General features: G+C 49.1%; 1 protein-coding gene across 4 annotated transcripts in view; it reads right to left on the reverse strand.

The window, feature by feature from the left end:
* LOC144726534 (arf-GAP with GTPase, ANK repeat and PH domain-containing protein 1-like) overlaps window positions 1-26,119 on the reverse strand; it is a 164,702-nt gene that overhangs the window by 15,688 nt on the left and 122,895 nt on the right. For all 4 annotated transcript variants that reach the window (XM_078605342.1, XM_078605341.1, XM_078605331.1 and 1 more), the window contains exons 13-16: window positions 22,639-22,788; window positions 10,067-10,221; window positions 7,812-7,902; window positions 4,716-4,938 (exon numbers count right to left, since the gene is read on the reverse strand). In XM_078605342.1, the coding sequence (XP_078461468.1) occupies window positions 4,716-4,938; window positions 7,812-7,902; window positions 10,067-10,221; window positions 22,639-22,788 (619 nt within the window). The remainder of the gene's footprint in view (window positions 1-4,715; window positions 4,939-7,811; window positions 7,903-10,066; window positions 10,222-22,638; window positions 22,789-26,119) is intronic.

Here is a 26,119-nt window from a genome sequence, read left to right on the forward strand (position 1 = left end):
GTTATTTAAAAAAAAAATCAGTTCGAAGGGTGGTGGATGATTTGCAGGCTACATTGCTGTTGTAATTATTTCCTGTTTTATGCAAATCAATGGAGCAATTAAATTAGCGTCTGATTTAATCATTTTTACTTGCGTGTGTGAAACCGCAAAAGCAATATGCCTGCCTGGCTTTCAAAATCAGACGTGCCGAGCACTTAACCCGAGCAATGCAAGAACTAGTTAAAATTCATTACGGGTGACAGCGAACCTTAACCGGCACACAAACACACAAAAGCTAAAGACGTTCTGAATTAAGTTGGCTCTAACTCGCACTCAAAGCTGAGCTACAAATTACCGCTCTGCGTTCGGACCAAGGAGGTGCGCACTTTGCACTTAATTTCAGCCAGAGAGGGAAATTAAGATTAAAGCTCAATTTTGTCCACCTCATGCGGGAACTGGAGGAGAGTGTCTGTGAGGTGGGGATGAGGGGAGGGGGGTGGGAGGGGGGGGGTTCACTGGATGGGCCCCAGCCCTGCTACAAAAGGCTGATGAAGCAAACTTGCCGTGGAAAAGACGGCAGGGCAGGCAAATTAGCAACGCTGTAATGTCGCGAATTCCTCGCAATTAATTAGGTCCATCAGGGGAGGGGGGAGGTTTGAGGTCTGCGCACAAGAAATGAACTGAGGAATCGTGACATTCTTTCGATAATTAATAGCACGTAAAAATAATGACGGTGCTACAGTGCGATCTCTCCGCGGCTGCAATGGATCAGCCATGGCCGGCGGGCGTGAAACAGCAAATGATTTGCCCGCTATTACCGCCGCGCCACGCTTTGCCGGCGTGCCGGGGAAATGGGGGCCCCGGCGTTATGTTTTATTACCGTTGCCGGTGTCGCCGCTTCAGTCATTCCGTCCTGCCCTGGAGGGGACTTTAATTGAACGGCGCGTTCGCCGGGGACCTCGACACGCAAGAGGTCGTCCAGATCGCTGCCGGACATATTTAACATTAAGGTAATCAGCCCATTAATTACCCCTCGGATCATTAAATCAGCCAGTCGCAAAATGAAATTTCAGAATCTATTACCCACTTCGGGGGTGCTTCCGAGGTGGGGGGTGGAGGTGGAGACGCAAATTTATCTGCGATGCAATTTTTACCGCTGCCTACTCTCGTCGACATGCCCCCCCCCTCCCTCAGCCCTTCTCTCTCTCCTACCCACCCCCCTCAGCCCCTGAGCTTTTCCCAACTCTCCCCAAGGCCCCCCCCCCACCCAACGCATTTATCCCCCTCCTGCAATCCCCTGGCACACAGGCCACCCAGCTCGGCTTCATCACGCCACAGCTACAACTCAAGTGCGAAATGCACGAACTGTCCCAGACGCCCGTAGAATCTGCTGCTCCTCGCGAATTGCACACGACAGCGCCGGCGTGGGGAGCGAGCGAGGGTGCGGGCGCGCGATGCGGGCGCAGGGTGCGGGCGCTGGAATGGGCACGAAGGACACGGCGCGAGGAGTGGCTCGACCCGGCACACGGGGGCACCAGTTTGTCGGCCTCCTCCTCTCGGCCAGCTCCAACCAGGACTATCGCCAGCCCCACCACCGCCGCCGCATGGTTGCCTCCCACAGCCTGCCCGTCCCACCCACCCCCACTCACCCTCACTCACCCACCCGAAGCCCCCCCCCCCCTCCACCACCCCACTCTTCAACGTGCTGTCGATAACAAACCAGCCGGTAATTATCACACCGCTGCGTAATGTGAAACCCGCAAGGCCCTTCGCTTAAGGAGGTCAAGTGGGGATCTCAGACAAATGCTGTCTCCGCTACTTATGCAACTGAAAGACGTGCCACCTCCTCACAAGGACCCAGATAAATGGAACAATCACGCTGAGACCATTTCCCAACGCACCGGGTTGCCTGTCGAAATGGCAGAAGCTGCACGGCAGACCATTCCCACTATTAAACATCTAAATATCCATTTCTGCCGTGCTACGGTTGTTAATATTATTGTATATATATAGTTTTTATCCCACGCTTCCCTCCGTACTTCTCCTTGGGCTCCGTTCGTTTGAGCGAACGCGAATACCTTGCCCTGTAGTTATCCCACAGCGAGAGCAGGAGATTTGGAGGGGAGTGCGGAGAGATGTGACATTTTAATTAGCACGGGGGCTGGGTAAATAATTAACAGAGGGGTGAGGAAGGATTGGGGTGGAGGAGTGAGACAGAGCACTTCGTAAATAACTGATGAGTGAGGCATCCTGGAAGGCAGGAAAGTGGGACATTCCAGGCTGCATGAACCCACACCAAGTGCCGCATCCCAAATAAACAACCGGCTGATTTTTTGAGTCGTGCAAATCACACAGAGGCTAAACCACCCCCCCCCCCCCACCCACAAGGAATCCTTACTCATTACATGCCACTTTATCTTTTCACCAGCTTGGAAGGGAGCGTAATTGAGAAGGCTTCAGTAAATGTCCCCTCCACGAAGCCAGTGTGATGGTGATGCAGTGGTTCACGCACCGCACTGTGAACCCGGTGACCTGAGTTTGATTCCCAGCTTACATCATTTGCCCCCCCCCCTCTCCAACCCTGCCCTTCATCAAGCATTGCATTGACAAAGAGTTACAAATTATTATATTTATCTACGCATTTGTCTTTTCTGATACAAGAAGCATTGCAGATCGCTGGTATTAGTACGTGTCTCTTTGTGTTAAATTCGTTTTACGAGGTTAATTGCATTTGTTCACAAATATAAAAGTAAACAGCATTTCTGTTATTTCCCCAAAAAGTTGGCAAATTGAGAGCAAATAACAACAATTCTGCATCTCTCTTTTAAACAGCCAATGACCAAGTTTTGCTAAGGATGTGCCAGTACTTGACCAAGTTTGCAACGATAAGATATGAGTTGTAATTTTGTGAGTCAAGACTTGTCTTTCTGAAGATTGTCTGCTTCTAGTTTTTGATGGGGGACTGCCGCTTCCCGTGGAGAATTATTTTCAAGTGAATTTAACTTAAAAAGAACAAAAGAAACCTTAACAGGCGTACACCCGAAATTCTTACAAATGTGGATACACCATCTGCTGTCGGATAAGAAACCACACAAACAACACACTAATGCTCTCCCACCACCACAAACTATTCCGCACAGGCCCGCTGCTCCCCAAACCCGCCCCTATAGGGCCGCCCAGAACACCGTCATAACGTTGCTAATTATACTTTTGTATCCGTATAACTGCCGCGACTACGCAAGGTGCGCCCGCCGCCGCCGGAGCAGTGGACCCCCATCAGCGAGCCCTCAGTGCAGAGGAGCCTCCTGGGAGGCAGCAAGAGGGGAAGGAAGAGCCGGGCGCAGGCCGGGCGGCAGCTGGCCTGGGACGGCGCTCGGCGCGCACGAGACCGCTGCTCCCCCTCTCGAGGACTCCCCTGAGCCCCGTCGCAGCTCCAGGCTCCGGTTTCAAGCTGCCTTCAAGCGGCCCAGCGCCACGACAGCTTGTAAAGAGCATCAGACGCAGCGCAGCGATTTGCAGATTGCCGGCTTAAGCCCCCAGTTTAGGAAGCGATGGCTTTATTTGGAAGGCTTTCGAAAGCCATTTCACTAAAACTGCTTGTCGCCTGCCAGTCAGGCACATAATTGTGAAAAGCGATCCTCCGAGGAGGGCGCCCGCTCCGCTGTAATAAAGACGCTGCCGCTGCCGCTGCTACTGACAGTGCAGGCCCCAGAGCCCCGCCACCTTGTTACGGGGTGGCATCCAAAGTTTACGCGTTCTGCTTCTAAGTGCCGCATAAACAAAACCAAGCCGGTTCGAATCGTGACACAGCGCACGCTAGCGTGAGCCGTCTGCCTTAAAATAAGCGTTCACCGTGGGGACCCGTGGCGGTGGCCACTATCAGTGGCTTTGCCGGGGGCATGGGCAGTCCAGCCGAGCTCGCACCGCGCTCGACCCAGCAAAGCGGCGCCGGGAAAACACCGCCTCTCGATTGAACCGCTTAACGGCATGAGCCACATTTGCGCACGCAACGCAAATAACATCCGGCTGCAACATTTGCATAAAAATGCTTCTGTAAATATGATGCGTGTTTTCGACGCATGCAAAACATCCATTTGTAAAACATATAACACAAACGCAATGTGGGCTCCCAAAACACCATCGTGTTCATTCAACATCGTGTAGCGCATTTAAATCATGCACACACTCATTTACTACTGCAACTCTAGTTACTACTAAGTGGGTTATTACAAGGACCTTCTATCCTATCATCCGCATAGCTGCAAAGAAATAAAGTGACCAACATGTTGGTCACACGAGTCATGATAGCAGCTCAGCTCCGTGAAAAGACTCAATTTAGAGAGGCAAAAGGGTAAGTTGAGACTCCTCGCTTTCACAGCTCGGCAAGTGACCTGGATACTCGATTTAAAGAACAATTACAAAGAGAACCAAGTATAACGGTTATGCCCTGCAGCATTCGTTTCCTGCTCGGTCCTCAATGTGCACAACACAGCGATGCCACGAGACCATCGGACGCGACATCTCGCGCCACGGCAATACCGAGCGCAGACAAACCAGTCCCACAATGGCGACCGCTCGCACACCAGACCTGACGTCGCACAACAACGACACCGCCGCACGGCGGAACCGCCGCGCAAACCGAATCGGTCACGGACGAAACCGTCGCACGCGACACGAACCACGCGATGCCGTCCAGCGCGCGAGCGAGCGAGAAAGACCGGCGCGGCGGAGCTCACCGGGAGCTGTGCGGGCCTGGCTTGGCATGTCCGGCGAGGGAGCCCTCCCACACGCCGCGCGACATGGCGTTCCCCACCGACACCATGACCTGCGCCAGCTCGTCGGGCCACTCGTCCAGGTCGAGCGAGCGCACGCGCGATACGTGCGAGCCCAGGTTGCGGTGGATGCCCGAGCATTCGATGCAGATGAGGGCGCCCAGGTTGAGGCTCGCCCAGTCGGGGTCTAAAAGGGTGGACACACGGGGAGAGGGGGTGAGAGTTACCAGCACATTTTTAACGTAAGATGGAACTAAAACGCTTCATTTAATTGTGTTCTTTGAAGGGTGAATTTATAAATAAATTAATTTAAGTACCATAAATAATGTGGACAACAAGTCGAATGTGTCTGATGAAATTGCAATAATTGACAATGAACATTTGTACATGGGTAACTGAACGTGGTTAACATGGTTAACTGAAAGTGGTCAAATTAATACATAGACATTTAAAATATCAATGTTGCGATGTACATTGTAGAGCTACGATAAGGTGGCATAAACAATCAGTTGCTAATACCCCTGGGTGTAAGCAACACATTTAATGGTGTCATATCTGATGGAACAAAAATCAGGCTGGATGTGGCCTATCACTTCGAAAGGTTCAACAATTGAGTTCAGCCATCACCGCAAGCATCTTCGCTGCGTGCCTACTTCAGAACTGTGAAGCGACATCAACAATGTTAGTGAGAGGAAATCAGACGCATGCATCGCGTACGTGCGGTAGAGGTGAGCCATTGTTATTTTTCACGTTAATATTTGAAAATGCTAAGGTGCGTGTTAATGCATTGTCCGTAAAAAAGTGTATCAAATTCCCAATAGTCCCTGGCTAAAGAAAAGGTTTCCCACCTCTGGGTCAAACTGAATGCGCCCAGCAAAGACTGAGTCTCCCGTGAGTATTATCAACCGTAGCGCTGCAAGGCCGACAGCTAAATTGGATAATGCCAGAATAAACACATCCGCAAAAAATTACAACACAGAAGCCCCTTACAATAAACACGGAAACAGATGAACCCTTCCCGGTGACTGACAAGAGTGATTCCTTAAACAGGAGCTTGCGCTAAGAGTGAAAGGCTGCATAGATCATTGGAATCGAAAGCCTTCCATTTCTCAAGCAACATATTTGGGGAAAGTTGGATTTAAGCCATGAAAAGGCCATCACGCCGATACAAACTCCCAAGTTGCTTGGAATGAAAACCACGATTTTATTTTATTCAAGAACCATAAAATTAAAGTCAAAACAAGCTAAACAATATTTATAAAAACCAAAAGTTATTTTTGTTTTACTGCAACGTGTGCATAAAACTTTTTTGGTTTCTGGAATTGAGGGCCAACCACTTCACTTCCCGCTTACAGATCATGGAGTGAAATTGAAAAATCCACTTTCAAAAACGGCTCCACTCATTCAGACCTTTTGTAATATGAGTGGATATTCATTCATTTTTGTCGGCCACGGTTGACACAAACCCATATTGTGGCAGTAACATTTGTGGCAATATAGCGCGACACGTTTAATGTACAAGGGCCCAATTTAAAGGTGGGTCGAGACCCCTCAACCTTCACCCAAAAAATAAGTAATGATGTAAGCATTCGGTGCATGAAATTGTGGCGGCAGTTGCGGTATTGGCCGCGACGCCACGCGCAGCCGGGGGAACGCACGCGCGCAGTCGCGATGACCTTTTTACGCAGCCGTGCAGACCGCCAGACCCAACGCACGCGTGCATCGAGTGGGGGGGGGGGGGGGAACAACTAAAACAAAAACTTAACCGTGCTATTTTATTTCAAATGTTCCGTTTTAAAAGTTTAAATTAAAAACACTGCCGGCTGGCTTTAGTTTTTTTTTGGGTGTTTTTTTACACTCCGCTTTTATTTGGTCTCAAATATAACAAAGAAGGTAAAGGCTTAAAAGAAAGCAAAAATTGTATCACAGGAACAATTTTGGCAAAATAAAAAAAAAATGTTGCTTTCAATGAAAGCAAGACATGTTCCTATGAACATCTCTCCGTGCCGTTATTAAGGCGGCTGAACAAAAAGTCAAATCACAAAAAGGGCTCCTCTTGATGGAAAATGTCCTCCGTTTCAACGGGGAGATGGTCTATTAAATTGCTAAGTGCACAGCTGCACGTGAATTCACCAAACTAAACCACTTCATTCCACGCCAGCACACAGCAGGCTACGAAACACAGCGATTTGAAAACGGTCTGGAAGGGGCAAAGCAGGCGATGCCTTGCGCTGCGGATCGCTGTAGGCAGAAATACGGTGGCTGTTAATTTTAGTTTTGTTCAACATGAAACCATTACAGAGGCCGGCAAAAACCCACTATTTGAGCGGCCGAACACAACTGTGTATAAAACAAGACCCTCGCAAAAAACTATGCAATTTACACTCGAGAAGTTTTCACCAAAATGCATTTTCTCATTTGGACCAAATGAACGTTTGGAACTAAGGGTAGAGCACAAAAAAGAAGGGAATTTATCAAGGGGGAAAGAGTTTAAACTTAGAAGGATCAACCAAAACGAGTATTCTGGCTATAAATCTAGACTGGCAAGTGATTCATTTTGCTATTTAGCATATAGATGTATTCATGTACTTAACAACAGGACAATAGCTCCTGACTCCCCACAAATCAGGACTTATTTTATCAACCCAGAGAAACAATGCTCTAAGTTGACTCCTGACATAAATGATAGCTGCGATGAAACAGCACTAGTAATTAGGCACGTCACAATGCAGAGATTAATTTATTATAATCGATTCGCACTTTCAGTATTTATGCGCCAAAATCTTGCGTGTGATGATCAGTTGTTTGTGAGAAATGCAACATTCATGCTGTTATATTTTGGATATTGCAGCAGACAAAACTGTATAAAAGAGGAATAACGACGTGGTAAAGACGACACAAAATTTACCTTTAAGCGATTCTTGAATTGCGGCTTACAATCGTGACTATTCATCGACTTCGCTGGCAGGATGAACCCTTGCCGCCTCTTGATAACACGGCACATCACTGTGCTCGTAAGAGTCGAGCAAATATTCCGTGCGGGGGTCAGGCGTCACTCACTGGGGGCACCGCAGTCGATGCAGACGTCGTTCCCTTGCACGTCGCGGATGTTCTGCGCGGCCACCGCGCTTCCTTGGCTCCCCAGCCGCGTCTGCAAGAATCGACGAATGGACAAATTATTGAAAAAATTGCCCATCCTTCAAGAGCCAAGAGACAGGGCCGACAAATTCCATTCAAACCAGATTCATTCCCTGCAATCGGAGATCTGGCCTCACTACCTTAGATCCCAGTTCGCTGGATTCTAAGGGTCCGCGTTTAACTCTTACCTGACTGAACTCCTGTTTCCACGTCGCAAGTCATTCACTTTGTTCACACGCTTGACCATTCAGACATCTGCAGTTAAAAACGGATATCCATACACCGCTCCTGACTTTTGGAAAGACTCACTGCCCTCGGTTGAGGGTCCATTTGTAAATCACGCCCAAATATATACATCTTCAATAAGGTTTTTACTAACGTGCACTATATGAGCAATGACATGTGTTTATATTTGTTGATTTCATCTCCAATGTGTCTTATTTTACAGTTTCTATACATTACAATTGTATTGTTAAGAACTTTGTGATGTCTTGGTCTGGAAAGGCGCCGTATCAATGCGGCGTGGTTATGTTGTTATCTAAGTTGTTATCTACCAATGAATTCCGGTGACATCTACCCGGAAGTTGGCGGCGCTCGCAGCGGCATTGCTACGCCACCGCCCGCGTCCCCGCGGGACGGCAAATACTCGGTACATCGAGCATGACACGACCCCGTGGCATGAAATCGATCTGTCAAAAGGGGTACCACTAATCAGTGAACAAGAGACAGCACAAGGTAGCAGCAGTGGTCGTCACCACCCCTCCCCTACCGACCCTAGCGTTTGACGTTCAATCCACTCGCAGGTGCAGCGTCGTGGTCAGGTGACGTACGGTGTGCCAGGAGTGGCTGTACTTTCGAACGGCTCATTTATACTGAGCCCGCGAGGGTAATTCGAGTAAAAGTGTTCACGCCGTGGATTGTAAAGCCGAGCATAACCCCGAGGCTGACCGATGGTGACCTGCGAGAATCTGTTTTTGAGCCGAGTGGCACAGCACCCTGAACCGTGGCCGAGCTAGGCGATGCGTGGAGTTGGAAGCAACTTCCGTGAGGTTCTGGAGCAGGGATTCACAACATTGCGGGCCGACGTAACTGTGCTCGGTGCTAAACGTGCGGCGAGTTTTCAGTTTTCACGGTCACCACACTCTGAAGTCTCTCGGTGATTTATGGCCGGTGCCTGAAAAGGTTAAAAACCACCGATCCTTCAAAACAGGATTGATATCCTTTATTTAAAACAAGAAGCCTCTCCGTGCTGAAATGGGCACGCGGTAGTGCTTACCACCACCGGATGTCCTAATTCAGCGGTGGAAATTCCACATTCCTTTGTGAGAACCAGTCTCTCCATGGGACAGCCACTGTTCACTTCGCACAATAAGGTACTCTATTTATAATGTAGTATTTCCCCCCAATTGCGCTCTCGGTGTCGTACCATGAGACGAAGCATCCTTTCAGAACTCTCGTAGAGAACGGCCTGTGAAACAGGATATCAGAACTAAACTAAACTTTTTATTTTGCCAGGTAAGGCCCACTGGGCTAGATAGCTGTTTACTCGGAAGCGACTTGGCTACAAATGATAGCTCAACGCAATGGCTTATCACGTGGAAATTTATAGCAGCCAAATACTCTAAACGCATGTTTCTAAACTACTCCCGAGGTTCCTTCCAGTGACTTCTTTATCCATATTAAGGCCGTGACACTTTCTTTCAACAGACACGTTCAAATGATCGTAGTCAAACTGATTTTGGGCTTTTTTTTGTCAACTTCAGTGAAAAACTTAAACTTATTTTTTTTTATGCAGTCATCAGTGACCAAGCTGAGATTATCAGATCAGTACAGCGGAGAACATGGTTTAATCACAGGCGACCGAAACCCAGACTCGAACCCGGAATCTCAACGGTGCCGATTCAGTGCTGTGACTCCTGAGCCAGCCGGCCACCTCAAACGAGCACATTTTCACGACCTCCGAGACATAATCTTGCGAGTCGACCCCCAACCTGGATTTGAACTCTCAACCTTCTGATTACGATTCAAGTCAGTGCCACCCGCGTGGACAAATTAAGGTGACGCGTCCCACCCCGCAGCGAGGGAGACCTGGGGACAAACGATACCAATGGAAGTAAGATAGGCATTGCTGAGCAAGGCATCGTCTGCTCGAATGATCTCATCGTTTCGGGCCCGACCTTCGTCTTGCGGCTGTCGCAGGACTGCAGGCTGGCGAGGATGCGGCCCTCGATGGCCTGAACCCAGGCGTCTCGCTCCTCCCAGCTGGGGGCCTCAAAGTGCCAAGTTTGTCCCGACAGCGACACCAGCACAAACTCAAACGTCTCTTCTGGATCTGCAATAGTGGAGTGGTGGGGGGGGGGGGGGGGTTGGGGGATGGGAGATGCAGTGTTAAAACAAGCCTTAAAATATTATTAAACAAAACAAATAAATATACACCAAACAAAAAACACCGCCACATCACTGGTGGCCACTTATTGTGCCCACCGTCGTGTGTCACGAACGTATCTTCAGAAAAGGCACACACGAAAATGATGCACGTCACGAATTATATTATGTTTGCATTCAGTGTAATAAGTGATAGTGTAAAAATGCCATTCCAGCAGTGTCAGAGGTTGGCCAACAGCATATGTGTACAGAACACAGGTGACAAGAATGCTACGAACTGAAGAATATGTGGGTGCCTACATTTAATGTATCAAATATATCTGAGGCACACAACATAACAAATTCAGTTTACTCCATTTATTTTCCATTTAATTATTTATCACATCGGGGGAAGGAGGGGATGGAATTGGGGCAGTGTGAGCAAGTACAACTGATCTTGAAAGTCAAGGGGGAGGACAAAAAACCAGGGCTAAAGGGGCCAAAATAAGTAAATAAATAAACAAGCCAAGCATTTTCTCCAGAGACTCACGGCGCCCGAGAGATGAACCCTACGGCGTAATCAAAAGAGGAGCGGTGCTCGTGGCTCGCCACTTAACACAGGAAGAGACCACGCGAGGTTATCGGAGGCTGGACCGCGGCACGGACACACGTTAAAAAAAACACACACACACAGCACGGCGAATCTAAACGGGGGGCTTTCGTCGTGCAATCAAAGGGCGGCTCTGACCCCCCCTCCCCCCCCCCGTTCGCCGCTTCTCTCTCCTTGTTTAGCATCGACTGCCGGTGTCAAAGGTGATCAAAACCCACCTTTGAAATTCAGCATCTTTTTACGAGGTAAAAAAAAGAATTGCCGCAGTAAAAATAAAATATTGCGAAAACGTGTTAATTAGGGACAAAATACTGCCCGCTGCCTTTTCACCAAAGTTGAGATGGAGGTTTGACGCGTGTCCCTGCTCGCTGCCGACAATGCCGACAATCATTCGCATCGCTCGGCATGGAAAACCATATTGTTAGCGAATAAGATTATGACAATGCCCAACAAATAAATACCAAAAAATTACAAATATGAAATGGCAAATTTACCTATTTATATTTCCTCCAATGAGAGTAAAAAAAAACCTACCCACGGATGCCTCTCAAAACCCCACTTTATCACAAACAATGAAATTTCTACGCGTATACAAAAAAAAACTCGTGCTATATCTTCTTACACCTTGCTGGCAGGTGGTAGGAATTCAGTTGGCAAACGGTACGACTGCTACTGTGCTGCCCTTTTCCTCGCTGACCCGCTGCTCGGTGTTTAATAAACGGCCACGCATCGGTGTGGGAGGATGCGGGGTAGTGGGAGGCGGGGGCAAGGGGGGGGGGGAGCAGGTCAGACCCGCGCTGACCTCGGCGCCCGTGCCGCCAAACGAAGCAACAAATTAAAACGCTGTTGCTTAAATGTCAGGGCCCCCGTGCGCTCCACCAACCCTGGTCCATTACCTCCGCCCGTTGTTTTATTTATGCCCCCGTCCGACCATGGCCAAAACACGCGCCGCGCCCGCGTGCGTAATGCGTGAAATTTTCAACTCGATTAGCCTCCGCTCCTTCGTTAATTTTCTCAGTCCTTTTTTTTTCAGCGGAGAGAAAGGTACATGCCCCTGGCCCGCTGTTTCATTACAAATAACAGCGTTTTACAAAATGCCTTGGTAGCGGCTTCGATTTGAGGAAATAATTAAAAACAAGGCACGAGGAATAAAATAAATAAAACTCTCCTCCATATCCACAACCCCTCCTCCAACCAACCCCCCAGCACAAATAACCCAAAACCAGGAAATGATCAAATATAAAATGTCCACAAAGCAAATCGGTATGCCGACACCCACCACGGAGAATCAAAGATCGCATGTCGTGTAATTGCCTCCTGCATCAGCCCTGCTTCCAACATAAATGTTTGTTAAGCAGTCCATCGCAGGCAAATTTCCCAACCTCACCTTTGGTCATGCCGCGAGAAGAAAAGATGCGAGAACTGACGGAGGAGCCCGAGGGATGGGGTAGGATTGGGATGGCGAGGGAGCAGGAGGTAGGGGGGGGGGCCGCCTCAGTGGGAGGGAAACGGAGGAAAATTTGTAACAAAAAATATATATAGCGAGAGACAGAGAGATGTCACAAAGAACAAGCGTGAACGCGCGATTGCTGTGCCCCCCCCCCATGCCCCCACGGCCCCCTCTCCCGCACCCCCCACCCCTCTACCACACCCTCCCCCTGCCCCCCCCCCCCACACCTTGTAATCTCATCAAAAAACGCCTTGTTATGTGTTCGCCGTCAAAGTGAGGGAAGATCAATACGAGCAAGTTAACGTCTGTCATTATGTGTGTCATGCTGTCAGCGCGATTTAACGGCACGTTTTGCGCTTTGAGCCGCGCACACCGCGCACACGCCGCACGTACAGAGGGTCGACAAAAATGTTGGGACGCTCCACCCATTGATGCATTAGCCGGTGCAGGCCATTATAGCGTCGACTCGCTGTCCCCACTCGTCGCTCTTCCGCTCGCCCGTCACGACTGCCCTATTATTTTCTATTTATTTACTACTCCGGACTCGTTTTTTGGAAAAGGGGAGAAATTTAAATAAGAATCGCGCCAACTTGATGAGCTGTGACTCGTACCCATTGCGGTCAAATAATTCACAAGATGGGTTTTTTTTTTCTTTCAAACAAAAGAGCGCGTGGAATGAAACAAAAAAATACATGGAGAAACGCAGAATAGCGAATACCCTCATTAGTGTCCCTGGAGAACTGAGCCAGTCCACAGCATTTTGAAAAAAACTAAAAAAAAAACTACTTTTTGGGGGGTTTTCACAATGTGTGCATTAACTATGGGATAACAAATTTTTTATTTTTTTTCTCCAAAACTATATTTTACTAATAAAAAATATCTTCATCGTAATCCTCATACTATTCGCCTATTTTAAACCTGCAATTGGTAAAATGTTGATTATTTACAGTTAGGCCTTCCATGGGTAAATTTCCAAAATAGTTTTGTTTCGACGAAGGTGCAAGTGATTAGTGTGAAGTATCATCAAATAACCCTGATGACTATTGAACTATTATTTTTATTTTACCAGGCAAAGCCCACTAAGCTAGTAGTTCTTTGTCCCAAGTGACCTGGCCACAAATGATAGCTCAAAGAAGTGGCTTATCATGGGGAAATTTATAGCGGCAAAATAATCTAAAGGCATGTTTCTAAATGTGGAGGGGAAAACCTGAGGGTAAGGAGAAAAATCCACAAGACCACGGGGAGAACATACAAACTCCAAATATACAGGCGTCAGGGTCGAGATCGTACCCACGACCTCCTGCATACCAGGCAAGGGAGATAACATCTCACCACAGCGGCACCCATACAATAACTTCCATGATATGGATGGGTGGGGAGGGGGGCTTCATCCAGCAGTGTTCTAACAAAGCGTTTTAATTCGTTATCATTATGCAATGAAAACGGTTCCCAATTAACATTAAAGGAATACAATGAATGACACAGATTCCCGAGTGAATTAATCAATTTGTGACCGCGCAAACAAGATTGAGGCTTGAGCAGGAACGTAAACTTTCCGTTATAACTGTACAATTCAGAGCAGTGGTTAACAGTGGGACACAGCTGACTCCACATCGACAGTCATGCTGGTTCTGTACGGTGATCCAGCCATCGCTGAAACCGAGGTTAAATTGGGTGGGAATCACCGACGCCTTTTAAATATAAATATTTCATGGAAAAACATCTTTTGTTATGGAACTGAAGGCCATTTTGGGCAATTCAGAATGTCTTCACCCACAGGGCTGTGGCATTCCTGGCTAAACATTCCCATGGGAGAAAATGTTTCCCTTCCAAGAGTACCAGATCAGAAATTCGTTTTCAAAGCAGTTGTTTTTAATTTCAGATAAAACACCCATTACCGAATTCTATTATTACGTGTTGCATTCAATTTGGCTATCTCTAACCCATGCCCACATTTTATTTAACAATTATGAGCATCCCTCACACCAAACGTATATGAAAGGAATAGAACATTATTGCTAAATATTTACTTACAACATTAAGATTCAGACAAACGCCGCCAACGCTGCTCTTGCGACGTACAACAGCGGTCTAAACCTTTCGGAGTGGTGAGGGGAACAAAATAGGCAGGTTTTTTTTCACCCCCCAGGTGCACCTCTCGTGTATAGGGTCACCGAAATACCAACGAGGAATCGACTAAATTGGTTTTGGCCACATCGATTCCTGGAATGGATACCGCTCGCGAGCCAGAGCCTGCCTGAGCGAGGCAGAGCTGAGACGCTAAAGAATGGAGGCCAAATCCTTACTGCCTCGAGGGAACCCTTTATTTATTACAAGTGTAAATATATAGATATTCATTTATCACTCTCGCTATCGATAGTGCCATTTACCCCCTCCGTAAAATTGTTTTTAATTACGTGATAAAACAAATCGCCCACTTGCCTTTCCCTCTCTCCGAGATCTGCACGGTCCTAATGGTGTAAATGATGTCTGCATGATAATACCAATAACATTTAATAAGACATTTCAAACTCAAAGAACAATAACAGAACAAGAAACCATCGACAAGAGGAAACGAAATTTGGATGTGGTGGTGCATGTCCGTGATCTAGCTCTTTGGAGGTCACGTTTGGTGGATCACGCAGAGTACTATGATACTCAAAAACCTGCTGGGCTGCAAAGTGCTCAGGTGACGCCAGGACAGGAAGTGGGTTCAAAAACCCATCTGTGTGGATTTTTGAGATTTATCCACATATACGCGTGGTGAATTTTTTTGTGGCTGCTCTGGTTTTCGCCCACCACAGAAATAAACGGAGTTAGTGAAACCTCTCAATGTGGGAGACTCGTGGAAGAGTGTTGAGACTGCGAGACTTTCTCGGGAAAATAAAATAAACTATTATTATCAATTACATTACACAGAAGTACATCACAGTAATTCAATCAACAGTCAAAAACACAAAGTCTTGTGATTGTATAGGACTCGGAGTGATGAGAAGAGGTGTGCGACAAGAGGGTTAATGGGCCAGCATGACAAGTGGGTGTAAGTCCGGTGGAATAAATCATAACAAGCGACATTCCTTCTCAGTGGTTAATCGTACATGGTACAAACCGAGGGGAAATGTCACGCAAGGTGTTTTATGCAGCCGAGTCCTGATTCTACCTCTTCCAGTCACCGACAACCGATGCTCAAGTGAGAGCCACCCTGGCACTCACTGCAAATGTCAACGGCTGAACTTTGGACGGGCCGAGAGAAAATGACAAAGCGGCACGCGTGTTAAAGCACACACTGACAGGACCTCCGTGCCTTATCTTCCATAGAATAACAGGTGTGTGTTGGGCAGAGTTCACAGGGGTTTGTGTAGCTCTTTCATTCTGCCGTTCGCCCCTGTCAGAGGAGATATCGTCTCGTCCGACACGCCGAATGTGTCGGGGACTTTTGGGCCATCAGTTCCACCATCTCCACAACCGCCATACAGTAACGCTCCGGCATCGCTCTGTGTCAGCGACGGCGGCCCAACCAGGCCCCACCAGGACCCACAATCACAGAGACATTGGCGACCTTTACCCCTGCCTCCTCCGGCCTTGAGACTTGCTGGCCTGGCTGCGGCCAAGAAGACTGAAAGCGTAATCATCCTCGGGGTGGTCAAAGGCAGTCGCAGCGCCGCAATGACAGCTTTCCGATAAAACCGGCAAGATTTTCCGGCAGTGATGCCGTCAACGTGCGACTGGCAATGGGGGGGGGGGGTGGGGGGGGGGCGCTAAACACGGACGTGGGCGGTCTAACGGGCGGACAAACGACCGGCCTCTGTGTCGTCGCGTGTATATTAGGGCACAAATCAGCGCCGCCGAGGGTTGAGGTTGGCGTTGGGACATGTGTGGGGTCCTGCACAGAGGAGGGTATTGACAGAAAGGAGTCACCAGACACTTTTTACCAGAGTCGTTTGGCTGTCACTGGGGGTGACTTACCTTGGTAATGCCTGGGTCATGTGATCTAAACACATGCGCCGGGAGTGGTGGGGAGCGCCTGTGATCCAGAGCTTTGGAGGCAAGGGTTGGTGGATCACATACAGGTTTGTGAAACCTCACTGGGTGACTGGGTGGCTGGGAGATAAGAGGAGAGCAAGAGGGTTCATGAACCCATCTGTGCGCATCTTTGAGGGACATCTACTGGGCAGGGTTTTCTTCGGGAACGGCACTCTTAAAAAGAGCATTGAGGCATTGTGAGGCTTTCCTGGGTGGATAATGGAAATTGTTTATTATTAGAATTCTTAGCATCTGCTGTCGAAATTCTATTCTAAGTGACAATTCTGAAGGCAGAAAAAACAAATCCCAGATGTTTAATTAAATTAACAAAATGTGTTTAAACTGCAGACAAAAAGGTATCACCTGCCTAATTCAGTAGTTAAAGATTAATAAATATGAAGTACATTCTTTCCTGATTGCTTTGATTTGTTTACTTTTATGAGCATGGTAATTCCGTGCAATTAGCGCTGGTAATTGGGCGTTTGCACGTGTAGACAACCTGCCATCTGTTATTTGGACAAGCCCCTCGCTACGTGCAATAACGCGAGAAATATAATTTGCACACCTGATGGGCTTTTAATTATAACGGTGCCGTCTGAAGCCATTAAGGCTCGGAGCCACTCATTTGTGAGAATGGCGCTCGAAGCAGTCGCTGGCCGGAGGGGAACGGGGAGGAGAGTGGAATTAAGCGAGCGTGAGAGCGGGGGAAAGACACAGGAGACATCATCTTGGGTGGCGAGATTTTAACTCCCTCGGCCTGGTATGCACGAGGTCGTGGGTTCGATACCGACCCTGACGCCATTTGGAGTTAGCATTTTCTCTCTCCCTGTGGTCGCGTGGATTTCTCTCCGGGTCCTCCGGTTTTTCCCTCCACATTTAGAATCCACATGTCTTTAGAGTATTCGGCTACTATACATTTCCACATGATAAGCCACGTGATTGAACTATCATTTATGGCCAGGTCGCTTCTGAAAAAGAGCTATATAGCTCAGTGGGCCTTACCTGGTAAAATAAAAAAAAATAGTTTAGAGTTAGTAGTTTAGATACATAGTTAGATAATACAAATGAGATACCTGACCGCAAACTCAAGGGAGACCGATAAAGAGGCTTACAGACCGGTATAATATAAAGGGTCGTGGAAATATAGATTGTTAAACACTCGAAGGTCGATATTTGTAAGGAGACGTCGATGGGTAGATGGACAGATAATGAGGCACTGTGACGAAGATAGACGTGGATGGATTGAGACATCACGAGCCGGAGATGAGCAATGAAATGAGAGAAATGGGGGAAGAGATTGAGACAAAAACATGCAGAGGTAAATACTGACAGACAGACAAATAAACACGTGAACTGGGTGCCAAGACAAAAATATACCGAGTGACACATGGACACAACATAAACAAAAAGGGACAGGGGGAGGCAGACACGGGAAAAAATAAACACGGAGACATAATGAGATACACAGAGACACGGATATGTACTCACAGACAGACAAGGCTGAGAGATACAGAAAGACAGAGACACAAAGTGGACTGGAGAGACAGATAGACGGGAGACATGGAAACAAAAGAAACATGTAGACAAAAATACACAGCGAGAGACGGACACGTACAGGGGCACAACGCAGTGAGCCACACGGTAAGAGACGCACACAAAGAGACACAACCACAGACACACAAAGAGACACGGACAGACACAAAGACACACACGGTGAGCGACACACAAGGACAAAGATCCCCCGTATAACCTTAATAGACTGTTGGGGCAAGTGCTGTTCGCGCTATGAAGACCGGCACAGCACACAACGGGGGGTTGCCAACCACATGCCCAGTGGCGATATTGAGACATCGCACCAGTTACTCAATTGAGGCTGACACGACCTAGGGGAGGCCCAGGACCGGTTCAGATAATCGTCACTGGCGTTGGCCGTGAGCGGGAACCGAACTCGGGGTCTCCGGGTTTGAAGCGCGGCGGCGCTGACCGCTACACCACCGCTCCCCACACACAAAGAGAGACGCACAGAGACTCCCACCAGCGAGACAAAGAGACAGCCAGAGACCACGCAGAGACACGAGCAGGAGACGCGGAGACGCACGCGAGCTGCTGCTGCTGCTGCTGCTGCCGTCTCCGCTGCCCCGCTGGGCTGCAGCGGGCATCGCATTAAATTACGACGGCGCTTCACTCACGCGCAGCAGCTTCTCGCTGCCATTAAAAATGACTCCAGAGCACATGTGCAGACTCAAACAGTTACAACATAAAAGGAGGAGCAGAGTAGAGGAGAGGGAGGAGAGGGGGGGGGGCACCAGTGAGAGGGAAAGGATGCACGGGGAGTTGCGGTGGGGGGGGTTGTCGGTGGTGGAGGAGGAGGGGGGGTGAAAGCAGCAAAAAAATAAAAATGAGGGTTGGCGAGAAACAAATTGATTCGCGTGCCTCGGCTGCCGTAAATGGAGCTGCTGGCTCGCATCACTACACGTAAGACGCAGCGAGATGGGCGCGGGGAGTCGTTCCGTCACAGTTCGCAAACCCTCCTCGCTATTAGTGTTATTATTTTCTCCTTCTTTCGCTCTCTACGGTTCTTTCTCGGCGTTTTTATATTTTCAGGGCAGCACTGCCCATCCGCCCGCCCACCCACCCACCCCGTCATTGTTAGCAATGTTTTCGTGGGCGAAGTGGATTGGTAACGCGGCGCTTGCGACCCACTCAAGAGTCCCGGTGTCCCCGTGTGCCAGGCGGTTGGGTACGTGTGTGCGTCTAATTGTAGCCCTGTATGTGCGTGCGTGTTTAGGTGTACACTTTGCCCAGGTGTGTGAGTACGAGTGCGCGCTGTTATCTGGTCTGCCTGTGACTGGGGGAATCGGTAGTGTAGCGGTAAGCGGCGCTGCGCTATGAACCCGGCGACCTGAGATTGATTCCCACTCATTGCCAACACCAGTGACGATTATCTCAACCGGTCCTGGGCCTCAAATGAGTAACTAGTGCAGTGCGTAAACATCGCCACTTGGGAGACAAAGGTGGCCAGGCATGGTGCTGGCCACCCACCCCCTCGTGTGCCGTGCCGGCCTTAAATAAGTGCTTGCTAGCTATTCAGGCCAAAACGAGGGATCTTTGTCTTTTTTAAGCATACACTTTCTGGGTACATGAGTACGAGTGTGCGTTGTTGTGTGGCCTGCCTGTGAGTATGTGTCGTTGTGGCTGTGTGTGCATGTGTGTATTTAGGTGTTTTGGAACCTCATTTACAAATATATACACACACGTAGTATCACGTTTGGTGGCAAGATCGGTCTCTGTGGAGGAGGTTCGTGAAGGACGATACTGGGCAGTTGACGGAAATCATCCTCCAGCAACACCGGAGGGCGAATGAGTGACTCTCACAACAATGAGCAGAGCGCCGGGCGGCTAAAACGCAACAAGTTAGCACAGTGGGGAGCACAGTTGGTGCATCTGCCAGTCATCTCAGTCGGTCAACCCATGGCCCCGTGACCTCCTGCCAGCGAGCCTTCGACAATTCACGTGGCCTCAAAGGGTACCTAGTCTGGCACAAGTGTCGTAGTGGTGAATGGCGGCTCTCATTGGTGTTGTTTTTGAACACGTCCACGTGTAAGTGAACGTGCGTACATCTAGACGCATGTGCACGTGAACACGCCTGCGTGTACGTGAACATGCGTACGCATGGGCGTGCACGTGGGTGTTCGGTGGGTGTGTGCTCTGAAGCTCACGGCTCTCTCATTCGGAACAAGATAAAAATTAACCATCACGACAGCTCCCGATTTTTCAGCTGTCGGCAGTTTAGAAACGCATACGTGGAGTTTCGCCGTGACAAATGTGCTGACAAAAAACATGGCCTTCCATAACCGCCGTATCAAAGCAGCTTTTCTCGACTGTCCCCGATGCCAAAGTCTTATTTAAGACGGCGTGTGTCAGTGCCCGGGGCTGTGGACAACTCCTGCTCTCTCAGGAACCAGCGCTTTTCGTCCCGAGCGCTTTCAGCGCACAATCGCTGGGAGCCGCGTTTTAACCGGCACGCGTTAAAACGCCACACGCGGCGCGGCAATTCTACTCCCCCGAAATCCAATCTTTGAGATTTTATTTTAAATCTCCCCATTATGTGATTCTTCCCGTAAAATGAAATTAATCGTAATGCACGTCGCAACAACGTAACAAGCAGAGTTCCGCCCCAAAAGCGAGAAAAAAAATGCATTACATGTCTCAGTGATCCTATTAAACATACCGCCTCGGCTATAAACCAGATCTGCTATGGGCTGTCAAAAATCACCTACAGGGAATTAGCTCACAGCTGCTTAACACATAGCGAGCAGGGCAGGTGTCAGACATGATATACTCCAGTATCTCACCCCAAGAATTTGATGTGGGCTTAAAGGGCTCATCAGCTCGGCACTCTGTCCGGCGTTTGGGAGCGAATGTTCTTCCATGATCCTAAGAGCCGCAGAGATTCGGATCCAACGCAATCGGACCCTCGGTCACCTGATCATGACTTCACGCGCCGTCACCGCTCTTCGCACACTATCTTGCACGACTCCTCTTTCTCCTTACACTCGCTAGCTCGCTCATTCACTCGCTGACTCTCCTCCACCGTGAGGCCTTTCTTAGTTTTCTAAACTAATTTATGTAAACGGTAAAGCCCATTGATGAATTCGATTTCTTTTTCAGAGGTGACCTGGCAACATATGATAGCTCATTGAGGTGGCTTATATCAAATGCGGGACTTTATATGTAGGCAAATAAACTACACGCATATTTCTAAGTGTGGAGGGCAAAACCGGAGGACCCCGAAAAAAGTCTGTCACCACAGGGAGAGAGAACACGCGAACTCCAAATATACAGGCGTCAAGGTCTGTATCAAAACCCACGTCGTCCTGTGTCCTGGGCGAGGGAGATCACGTTACGCCACCATCGTGACCCACTTCACCACGGAAGTGCCTTTTCATCGTTAAAAATGTGGACAGTTATTGCCTTTTTTCGACAAGACCTCAACTGCAAAAAAAAAAATATCACGTTTTGAATTTTTGTTTTAAAAGGTGTGGCTCGATTAGCCGAATCAAGGTACATCGACCGCTTTAACCAAGTTGTTTCATTCACTTGGTGGATTATCCCCATCTTTGTCAACGATCACGATGGTCCAGACAGCTGCACTTGTCACCGACACAATCACACACATTACGGTGTTCCACAATGTCATGTTGCAAATTTAGAAATGCACAAGGGCAAAATTACTTTCACAGAGTGTACAGGATTGATATTTTATGCGATGAACACTCTGAAGATGACCACCTTAAATGGCAGCTGTTCACCGCTGATGCACTTTTTCCCAGGTTGCCTCGACCTCAAACGAGTTCGCAGCACTGTCACGGCAAAGCGCTTGCTTCCCCCACGCCCTCCGTGTCTGTGCTGCATTGGCCGTAACCTCGCTTAACACAATGTGCTTCACTAATTTTCAGAGGGGGGCCACATTCGCCGATAAGACATCAGTGCGAGGGCCACCACACATTTGAAACCATTGGATTTGACAGAATGATGGGGTCTTTTCACATTTGTGTATTGTTGGGGGCCACACGTCAGGCCACCAGGGGCCGCCAGTGGCCCGCGGGCCTTGCAATGAAGAATGCTGCGCCAACAGCACCCACTCCCTCCTGCTGCTACTGCTGCTGCTTCTCGAGTAGGGATCTCTGACTTCACGTATGGACAAGGGAAGAAGAGCATAAGACCACTCCATGTGCGGGAGTGAGACAAATGGTAGCATCGAGTGCAAGGGATTGAGCATGTGGAGGCCTTCATCCAGCAGTGGATTGACAATGGCTGATAATGATGAACGAAGAGGGTGGGTTATCAGCCAGCCTTTGCAAATTTAAAACTATTCTTTTTACAACTGCTTTTTGTATTCAGTTTGTTGTCCTTCCCCCGTACCTCCGATTAACACGGTTGGCTACGTACGTTGCAAAAGAAGTTCAACGTGCAAAGATAAAGACAAAGATCCCCCGTATAGCCTTAACAGACTGTTAGGACAAGTGCTGTTAGCGAGCACCTATCAAGGCCGGGACGGCACACGAGGGGGTGGGTGGCCAGCACCACACCCTTTGTCTCCCCAGTGGGGATGTTTACACACCGCACCAGTTACTCACTTGAGGGTGAGTCGACCTAGGGGAGGCCCAGGACTGGTTTAGATAATCGTCACTGGTGGTGGCCGTGAGCGGGAATCGAACTAGGGTCGTCAGGTTCGTAGCGCAGCGCGCTAACTGCTACACTACCGCTCCCCACACACCTACGTACAGCCGGTGGCTCACCTTCGTTGTTGGTGGTGCCTTCCGGACGGCCGTTCCGCACCGTCTTGTTCCAGCGACCCTTCCTGCGGGCGGCGTGCGGCGACGGGGGAACGTCGCGCCGGCCCGTCGGGGAGCCCGGGCTGAAGTGTGACGAGTCCACAGCGCTGTCGTCTGCGGCACACGCGGTACGAGCCACGCACGCACGTACACACAAGACACGTCAGCCATGCACTGGTCGGCTATAAGAAAATGAGTGGGGCCGGTGTTTGGCTAAGGAGGATGCTGGTACGGCATTGTAGGACTGGCTGGAGGTTCTGAACGCATTGCAAACATTGCCGTTTGAACTCGCGTGGCTGACCTTGGTGACAAAACCAAACTCGTAACATTGGGCAGTGAAAACTTAAAACGGGACTTTGTTATCCTCCATGAGCATTTTAAATATTGGCAAAAATATACGTATGTACATTTAAAAAAAAACAGCACTGCACAGCGTCTGATGAAAAGAAATAAATATAAACTACAAACTGCACATTATGAAGTTTTTTGTTGGCACAAGCAAGCCGCTGCGTAAACACTTTAAAAAATTCGAATGCATTTTTAAATACTGATGAAAACAAAATGTAAATACGAGCAATTATGCCCGCGCTGTGGTAATTTTTGCGCTCCGTTTCAAAGGCGCGTGATCCTGCGGAGCGCTGCCGCGTCAAGCTCCAACGTCGCTTGGCGCCCGGCGCTCCCGCAGCTGTCGCCCCCCTCACCCCCCCGACCAGTTTGCTCACAGCGCGCCCGTGCAGGCACGGCCTCCTCACGGCGGCACTGTCAGGTGCGACGGCCCGCTCGTCGCCGTGGCCGACGGGGAGGGAGGACGGGGGCTGGCGAGCGAGCAAGCGAGCGAGCAGGCGAGGAGGGATGGATGGAGAGAACTCGAGGGTGGGGTGGGGACGACGACGACGTGTAACTGGATAATCTATCCCTCGCTCAACCCCCCCCCACCCTCCATCCCTCCCCCATGTCCCGGTCCCCGGCCCCTGAGGCCGCTCGTAAATAACGAGGCAGCGCCCGGGGCCCCGCGTGGCACAGACGCCCTCGTCGTCGGGCTCAGAGACAACAGCAGCTGTGCTCTCGCGAGGTCTCCAGCTCTCGAATTACTCACTTTTACTTAATATCGCTGTCATACGCCGATACCGATTCAATTATCGCGACTTGAAATGTAACAGTGAGGAACGCGTCCTGACCAAGATTGCTGTGATAGTTGTCACGTTTTAAAATACTCTCAATCTAACGTGGTGAAGGAATACTCACACGAGTTTAGGTCGAGTCTCTATTACACGGTATATATATAAATATATTTCACGTCACGTGGAAACCCTCGCTGCAAGTTTTTTCCATCCAGCACCTTGTGCGCTGGTAGTTCCAAATGCAATTGTTTACAGAAAAAGTCGTGGACGCACGACCCGTGTCGAGTTTGCTACTCGCCCGTGCGCCACGCGTCTCACGTGCCCCACGCGTCCCGCGCGCTGTACAACCAGCGGCACGACATCGCCACGTACGGAACACGAGGCATTCGCGCCGCGATTGAGATGACAACAGCGTTTGACCCGCCTGCTCCTCAGTAATTACCCGACACCACTTAATCTAGTGCTCCATCCCTCCGGGTGCACTGAAGAGCGTCAGGGTCGCGGGGAGTGCGGTTGTTGGTGGGGAGGCCGGTTTGGGGGTGATGGGGTGGCGGTGGGGGGGGGGTGTTGGGGGGGAGGGGGGTGGGCTCTGTCACGGAAAAAGAGATATGCCCTCATTACCGCAAAAGTTTGAAGACCAAATGAGCCATCAGCCATGGCAGCGCCGGGCCACCTAGACGCCCTGTGCAGCAGCGGCTGCCCCAGTTTAATTCGCTCTGTGCAGGAAGTGACACGACGGCAATTGCCCCTTCACCACAATCGAGTAATTTTCTGATGCCCCAACCTCGTTTTCGTTTTGTTTCTCTGCCTCTGCTCTACGTGAAATGGAAACGCACGCTCAGTTGTCCTGAAACAAAAGCACCACGAGCCTCAATTTTCATTGCTCAATTCTGCATCCCAACGATTTGCCCACGTACTTTGCAGATTAGGTAGTAAGAGCATTTTCTGCTTGAAATCGTTGATATTGAATGTCTCTGAAGATTATCCACAGTACCCTAATGTTATATATAGAGTAAGAAATTAATTAACGTTTTAAAAAGATATATATAGTCGTGAAGCCCCGCGTGTTATTTCAAAATACTTAGCAAAGTGAGCTTTAATTGCGTATCCTACAAATAGAGCACTGTTTAAAATATTTTCCCACTCAACGATTCTGACGATACTCATTTGATACCATTACATCTATTTACTGTTTTATAGAAGCTGCTTTTGCCGTGCGAGCATTTCTCCATCGCTGAATGAAGAAGCTCCTGCAAATAACGGAGCCGGAAAATTGCACGCGAGTTAATTTTCTCAGAACAGAATCAGAATATGTATTTATACTGGAGGAATCCGATGAGCTATGAAGCTCTTTTTCACAGATACCCTGCAAGCGCCAGAACTCTAGCGGTTACAGGAAAAGTCACGGACGGATTTTTGTTTTGTTTTAAAGAAAACCCCATTAGGAAAAGGATGCCACCCGAAGACACGCACGGTGAACGCTCCCCCCCCTCCTCCCCCCCTGTTCTACCGGCCTAGCGCCCGACTCCATGCCGCCATCCACCCACAGTCCACGCACGTCCCCAAGCTCCCACTTACACAGCAGCCCCTCTCTCCCGTCCTCAGCCCCGCCGCACCCCTCCCCACAGCCCCCCCCCCCCCCGCCTGGTTTTGGCCCTTCTACGAGTTGAGGGTAATGAGGGGGATCAAGGCATTGGTGATGGGATTAAATGGACCTGATCAAATCCCTTCCCAAATTACATTCCAGATAATTACAACCCTGATAGAGCCGACGCTAATTAGATGGGTCTTCATATTGAATTCCGAACCCTTAACCAGGTTACTCGATATTACAGCGTTCCTTTGCCTGACTCGCGGAGACTTTGCGCAACAGAACAATCAACCGCCGTCTCTCGCTTTACCTTTCTTTCTTTTTTACATCGAATCAAAAAAGGGTCAGCTTTTTGTAGTCAGCTAAAATGAGGTGAAGTCAAGAGACGCTCACGTAAAAAAAAATATTCCCATCATTACCGGTTGTAGTGAAGATACAAGATCAACATGCCAAACGAAAGATCACACCGTCAGTTCTTCTGATGAATAAATCAATTACCGTCTCTGCTTTAAATAAAGCAACCCCCGTACTTTCCTTTGAGGCAACGCCTCTGCCGAGAAGCACGCTTCCTCTTATTACTGCACATTTCCTGCAGGGATTTTTTTTTTGCATCGTGAATTTTCATACAAACGAGGGCCCTGTGAAGTGAAACAAAGTGGTGCGAGCGTGCAGGGACCGTGCTCATCAGTTGGCGTGCGGTTACCGAGGCTCTTGTGGTGGTGGAGGTGGTGGC

Source organism: Lampetra planeri, chromosome 2 (assembly GCF_965212315.1).
Source record: "Lampetra planeri chromosome 2, kcLamPlan1.2.h2, whole genome shotgun sequence".
Lineage (NCBI taxonomy): Eukaryota > Metazoa > Chordata > Hyperoartia > Petromyzontiformes > Petromyzontidae > Lampetra > Lampetra planeri.